The 7,451-nt window shown below is 49.6% G+C and overlaps 1 protein-coding gene across 1 annotated transcript; it reads left to right on the plus strand.

Moving 5' to 3' along the window:
- Window positions 1–90: 90 nt before the first annotated feature.
- On the plus strand, window positions 91–6,412 carry CDV56_104959 (uncharacterized protein; the record flags this gene model as incomplete). The annotated part of the gene is made up of 6 exons (XM_026758578.1): window positions 91–324; window positions 402–2,006; window positions 2,937–3,463; window positions 3,518–4,268; window positions 4,337–4,830; window positions 6,283–6,412. The coding sequence occupies 6 exons, from the start codon at window positions 91–93 to the stop codon at window positions 6,410–6,412; spliced, it is 3,741 nt and encodes a 1,246-aa protein (XP_026611401.1).
- Between the last annotated feature and the right edge of the window lie 1,039 nt (window positions 6,413–7,451).

The following is a 7,451-nucleotide window of genomic DNA, read 5'->3' on the forward strand; positions in this document are numbered from 1 at the left end:
ATGGCTATGTTTCTTTCTTATTTTTGTCACCCCGCCTTCTCTCCCCTACGCTTATTCCCAAGATAAGTTTGAGAAACGATTCCCACCACCATGTCAGCAGTCGCAGATGAAATCACGGCCAAGCCCTACGACTACGTAATCGTCGGTGGCGGCACCGCCGGCCTCACGCTGGCAGCACGGCTCTCCGAGAATCCCAGCGTGACAGTAGCTGTCCTTGAAGCTGGCGAAGCGCATCTGAATGATCCTCGGGTCATGACTCCCGGCCTGGCTGTCTCGTTGTATGATGATCCGGAGTATGACTGGGGCTTTAAAACCGTTCCACAGGTGAGCAGCATAATCCTGTGACTACAACCTACATGCTCAGTTTTTCATTATTTCAAAAGGACTAAACAAATCAACAGAAACACTCCCTCGACCACGTCTTCGCATGGCCCCGCGGCAGAGGTCTAGGCGGCTGCAGCATGCTCAACTTCGGGGTCATGACCTATCCGTCGAAACGGGAGATCGACAGTTGGGGCGCCCTGGGCAACCCGGGCTGGTCCTGGGACGAGCTGTTCCATTACTTCCTCAAGTCGGAGACGTACCATCCCCCGGCCGAGGGCACGACAGCCGCATTGAACAGCGCGTACGTGGAACGGGATGCGCATGGGCACGACGGTCCCATCCAGATGTGCTTCACCCAGGTCTCGGGCCCATTCAACGAAGTGTGGAAGCCGACGATGGAGAATTTGGGGTGCAAACTCAGCGGGGATCCCAAGAAGGGAATTGCCATGGGTGCATATACGCACCTGCATTCTGTCGATCCGACATCGCGCACGAGAAGTTATGCGGTCACCGCATATTATCTGCCCAATGCGCACCGGAAGAATCTCTCCGTTTTGACGGGGGCCATCAGCACGAGGATCATTTTTGAGAAGGATGGTGTCAAGGAAACCGACCTGAAGGCCGTCGGTGTCGAATTCACACACAATGGCACATCACATGTTGTTTCCGCAAACCACGAAGTGCTCCTCTGCGGAGGCACTCTGGGATCTCCCCAGCTTCTCGAACTCTCCGGGATCGGGTCTCGTTCCGTCCTCGAGTCGATCGGAGTCGAGGTCCTCGTTGAAAACGACAATGTCGGCGAGAACCTTCAGGACCATATCGGCGCCGCGCATATGTTCGAGGTCGAAGACCCAGTCCTCCTGGGTCCCGACCTGCGCGACCCGTCTCATTTCCAAGCGGCGATGGAAGAATATAAAAGATCCCGCACTGGTCCACTGTCCGTGGGGGGCATCTCCAACCTCGCCTATCTCAGCTGTGCCGATTACCTACCCGCCGACGAGAGGAACGGGCTTCAAACCCGAATCGAGCGCGCTCTGGAGCAAACACCTCCCCAAAAACCGGGTCTCGAGAAACAATACCAAACCCTTACGGACCTGCTCCTCAATCCCGAAGAAGCAGGAGCTCAGATTCGCATCGTCCCGGCGCAGGTCGACTTCAGCGAGACCGCTTACCCCGTGCAGAACATGTCGAGTACCTTCATGGGAAGACACCCGGGAGCCTACATTACCTTGCTGAGTTCTATCACACGGCCCTTCTCGCGGGGTTCGATCCACGCATCCTCCAAAGACCCCACCGCTGCTCCGACAATCGACCCAAATGTGCTGTCTCACCCGCTGGACATCGAGCTGTTGTCGAAGCACGTCACATTCATGGAGAAGGTGGGTCAAACGGAGCCGCTCGCCTCGCTGCTGAAGGATAAGGGGAGAGTATACTACCCGGGACTAGAGGATAAGCCAGCCGAATACCGCGCCAAACGGTACAATTCGCTCGAGTGGCACCCCTGCGCAACATGCAGCATGCTCCCGCGCGAGCAGGGTGGGGTTGTGGATCCGAATCTGCGTGTATACGGCACGAAGAATGTGCGTGTCGTCGATGCGAGTATCTTTCCGCTGATTCCACGCGGGAATCCGCAGTCTCTGGTATATGCGGTTGCGGAGAAGGCGGCGGATATGATTAAAGGGGTGTGTTGATTGCGGAGCGGAGCGGAGCGATATTATATATATTATTCCTATGATGCAGCTCGTATTATATCATTTTCCTGACCATATCTACACTACATTACAAGAGAATTACTTTTTTTTTTCTTTCTTCTCCTTCCTTGTACCCTCAACTGAGCTCAACTCAACTACTCAACTCATAAATCGCATGCTTCTGAATCCCCATCCCCATCCCTGGCTTCCCCGGCGGGCCCGCAGAATCAGGCAAATTAGACGGCATCTCCACGAATCCGTCTAGCTGCTCGGTCCCGATCTCCGGTACAGCTTTCCCTCCACCATAACTGGTACGCCTCGTTCCAGCAGAGCCCCGTGGTGTTGTTGCATTGATCCCGGGTTGCGCGGCGGAGGGGTTGCAGGGGACGTAGTCTGAGGATTGTTGGGCGTGGTTTGGGGACCAAAGAAGCAGGTACTGTACCATAATAGGATTTAGATTAGTGTTTTAGGCCTTGGGCTGGGCTGGACTGGCATGTCAATTACCCCAATTAGTAGAAGCATTGACAGTACGGAGTAGAACTAGCCTTCCAGTCTCTTGCTTTGTAAGACAACTGAAGTATGGCCATACCAGTGGACTTCAGGACTTTCCCGCATCTAAAACGAACCGCTTCATCTGGATCCACCCTTGGCCCACATTTGATACTACGTAGGAATTCCAGGTTGCAGAAATCCACAGAAATCCTTCTAACTTAATAACTAATTAGTGTTAGTAGTGCGGCTGACAAAAAAGATAATTACCAGATGGTCAATGCTTCTTCCTTAATCGGCCTTAGGTGTGATTCTGCCCTCGAGGATATATTTAGATAGTTGAATCAATCAATGATAAAACTGATAAACTCGCTTATTTCTGCAAGTGTTATTTCCGATCACTTCTCTCATGACGAACCTCCTGTACAAAAGAACATTAAAATCGAGACCATGGAGGTGGTGACAATAATCTGTTGGTCGGTGCTCCTCGCCATCGCATCGAGATACACGATCTGGTACATTTTGACATTCCGAAAAGCACTGCGCATCGAAGGTTCGACTCCTCTGCCAAGTGTCCGGATCTACACCCCTCGTTATTCGCCCTTACTTTATGTGATCTCGCCTTACATCGCACCGCTGTTCAAATACCTGCCCTTCGGCTGGGGGAAATGGATGCGATATGCCGTTCGTGATGGGACATGGCAGCACAAGGGGACACTGCCGCGCAAGGAACTCGGATCGGACGTGTACTGGCTGCTGGGACCTGGCGGTCCTCAACTATGGGTTGCCGATGCCGATCTGATCAGCGAGATCACGCACCGATGGAAAGACTTTCCGAAGCCTGTCATGTACTACACGCAACTGCTTCTCTTTGGCGAGAACGTGCTCACGGCCGAAGGCCTGCTGTGGCAGTTCCATCGGAAGATTACAGTTCGGTCCTTCAATCCAAAGAACAACAGGTTCGATGCGTCCCTATTCGAAATATTTTCTTCAAGCTCTGACATCTAGTACAGCCTTGTTTTCACCGAATCTCAAGAGCAGGCCAAAGCGATGGTCCTTTCCTGGTCCAAGGAGAGCAGGGAAAAGCGAGAGTCAGCCTCATCCGCGATAACCGTCGACGATTTAGAGAACTCGGTCACAAAATTGGCTCTGCATATCATTTCCGCTGCAGGATTTGGCCATCAAATGCAATGGCATGGTCATGATTCCAATGCAGCAGAAACTTCGATGACACGAAAAGTTACCTTCGCAGAGAGTCTGAAGACATTTGTGGATGAGATCTGGTTTCTCATGATATTTCCAGCGTGGTTTCTGAAGTTTTCACCCTCGGCTCATCTGCGAAGAGTCCACAAAGCGCCTGACATTTTTGCAAAACATGTTCAACAGGCAATTAACGAAACAAGATCTGAGGATAATATGCAGCAAGAATACAAAAATCAGCAGCTACAACACCAACAACAAAAATCACCCCGGAAAAATGATCTGCTCAGCAATATGATCAATAGCGGTGATATCTCCCATGGCTCTGACAAAGGCGGTCTTAACGACCAAGAAATCACAGGAAATGTCTTCATATTCACTCTTGCTGGCCATGAGACCACTGCAACCACAATACAAACGGCTCTGGTCCTGTTGGCAGTGCATCCTGAGCTCCAGCAAGAGATCCACGAGGAACTGGATGTGATTTACAGAGGAAAGTTGGAAGGCGAAGGACTCGTTTATGAGTCAGATTATCCAAAGATGAGACGTGTTATGGCCTTGATGGTAAGTGAATAACCATCTGCATCTGCGTAAAGTGAGAAGAAAGAATATTTCCACTAATCTTTGCCTAGCTGGAAACCCTCCGCTTATTCCCGGCGATATCCGGTATTCCCAAATGGACCAGCAACAAACATCAGATTGCACACTACAATGGCCAAACATTCGATATCCCCCCGGATACCAGTATTGTGCTGGACGTTGTGGCCGTCCACCGCAATCCTCGATACTGGGGGGAAGATGCAAATGTTTTCCGCCCTTCACGTTGGCTCATGGATGAGACGTACAAGCCACCGACGAACTCGGCGAGCCACTCAACCCATCACTCAAATATGTTATGTCCCCAGAAGGGCGCTTTTATCGTCTTCAGCGATGGTCATCGCGATTGTCTGGGCAAAGGGTTTGCACAGGCGGAATTCTGTGCGGTGATTGCGACATTACTGAAAGATTACTCGATCGAGTTGGTACCGCCCGAGGGGTCTACACCATCCGATGCCGTATGGAGCACGATGTGTCAAAATGCATGGAAGGCTCTGGACGATAGAAGAAATATGACGAGCTTCAAAATGTATGGGAAAGTTCCTGTTCGGTTTGTTCCTAGAGGAATGGAATGGCGTCATTGTTGACCTCATTTGTATATTTACCATATCATATATTTCGCCGAGCTTGTGTTATAGTTTGCCCTGTTTTTGGGAATATTCATTTCATGCATAGATGCCTAGATAGATCATATATATAATCATTTACTTCTGTGCAAAATTCAGCTCCAATGCAAATGCTTCTTTTTGTTTGGCTCTTAAAAGATCTCACCCCAGTTCGTTCAACGCATCTTCAAAGCATGGGATAGATCTCTTGCTAGTTTCATAGACAAAAAAAAAAAAAAAAAACCAGCAAACTCAAAGCACTGGTTAATCTGGGAAAGACAAAAAAACAGTTGAAATTCTATAGCTGTACATTGCTGAATAATGTTTTATATACAGATAATATACATATAGACCCTGTGCGGTTTCTCAATCTAGGAACCGAACCTCACCGCTGCGAGTTCGGTGAGGGTTGGATTCGATTTTAGCGGTTCGGTTATGCAACTCTAAACAGGTGTAAATAACAGTAACTACTGTAATTTACCGCTGTTCTGGTCACTATATCAATGAACATCGTGATGTCACCATATCCCTTGTGAAATTATATGAAATTCATCTGTATATAGAATACTTAGCATAGCAAATGTTATATCCGATCAGATTTAGTAGCCTTGGGGCTCTTAGTAGTTAATTCTAGTAGAAGTTGTGGTTGATGTGGTGTATGAAGTGAGAAATGTATATTTTACACTGAGTACTCCACCACCATCCTGATCAACATTTCTTTGAATATATTTTAATAACTATCATTAGAATCAAACTGGCCAATTGGAAGCTCATATAGGAATACTGATATTTTAATGCTATTTTCAATCAGTTTATCCTATATTTACTCTGTATATTGTGTGTTTATCCCTTGGAAGCAACAAGACTATATACTTGGGGTCAAGGACTTGGGCAAAAATCAGATTGAAACGACTCTTCATGTGGGTCAAGGTGAGGTTCCAGGTCAGGTTCCAGGCCAGGTTCCTCAGGTTCTAATTCAGGTTCTATCAGGGTCCGTCAGGGTCCGTCAGGTTCGACTCAGGTTCGAACCTAACGGAACCTGACTATAGGGGCCCTCACTGACCAATTATCACACACGCAGGTAGATAGCCCAGTCTATATTAGAATAGATGTATCAACACCTTCATTCAGCTCGCATTGGCAGCTAATTCTCGTAGGTTTTCCTATTTCCCTCAGTTCTAGCTCACTTGACCTCTAGTATATCTCTTCCAGTCCTTCTCTATCATCCTGACTCTATTATTTACCATGTCACAGAGTCAAATCTCTCAGTTCTCTGATAATTATCCCTCATCTATCTATGAGGATACCCCTCTAGATAGCTTTCCCTTCCTTCCATCTGATGGTCTACAGCCATTCGTCCCTGATGCTTCATACAGCCAGCAGACGCCTGCTTCTACACCTGGCGCTGAATTCGCCCAGCCTCCGGTACCGCCCTCCATCCCTAACACCCTTGAACGTGTGACGACTGCGTCACTGGTCTGCCTGATACGCCGTGGTGTCACATGACTTCGGCTAACTGATGACCGCCCTTCATCTTCTGCGATAGCTTCACCTCTCTCCCTTCAGGTCACAGTCTCTGAGAATACGACTCGCCCTTACCTGCGTTGGCTAGGGGTTCTCTTTGACAAGAAGCTCAGCTTCAAGTACCATGTCAGAGAGGCAACCTCAAAGGCCCTGACAGTTGCAAATGCCCTCCGTGGCCTCGGGAACACAGTCCGGGGAATCAAGCCATATCTCATGCGGCAGGCTGTGATAGCCTGTGTGCTCCGGAAAGCCTACTTTGGCGCAGAAACCTGGTGGCCAGGTCGCTCGCGTCCCTGCCCCCGTGCAGGCTCTATCTCAAACCAGGTCCAGGGGCAACTTGATAAGATAGCCAAGGTCATACAGACGGGTGCTAGGGCAATTCTCCCTGTCTACTGCACAACTCCCTTGCCTGCCTTATATCGGGAATCAGGGCTCCTACCAGCTGAAATTGAGCTTGACCACATAGCTACATCGGCCACCATCCGTGTTCGTCGCCTAGACCCTTACCACCCCCTGCGCAGGAGGGCAGCAAAAATTGTACAGACTGGCTGGGCAACTAGCCGGTTTGCACGCCGAGTACTAGCCCTACCAGAATCGGAGCAGATAAACCCGCTGCAATATGCCCCGTGGCTCCCGAGGGAGTCACGGGCGGATGCTCAACTGCGAATAAAGGCACCTAACGGACTATCCAAGGAGCAGGCGGCTACCAACTTCCAAGACTTTTACTCCTCTCTCCCAAGCACCGATATGAAAGTCTTTACAGACGGGTCTAAACTGCCTAGTGGAATGGCAGGTGCTGGTTTTGCTCTATACCAGACAGGAAGACTATGTCTCCAATCATCCTTCTCTCTCGGGCCAAATAAAGAGGTTTTTGATGCCGAAGCAGAAGCAGCTCTCGCTGGTATTAAAGCAGCCATGCAGTATCATACTGCACGCTTTGCTACTGACCTCTGGGTCTGCCTAGATAACCTGGAAGTGGCTACTCGCCTGCTCTCGCCCTTTGCAGGCTCATCCCAAGAAG

This window comes from Aspergillus thermomutatus (genome assembly GCF_002237265.1).
Source record: "Aspergillus thermomutatus strain HMR AF 39 chromosome Unknown NODE_230, whole genome shotgun sequence".
In the NCBI taxonomy this organism is placed as follows: domain Eukaryota; kingdom Fungi; phylum Ascomycota; class Eurotiomycetes; order Eurotiales; family Aspergillaceae; genus Aspergillus; species Aspergillus thermomutatus.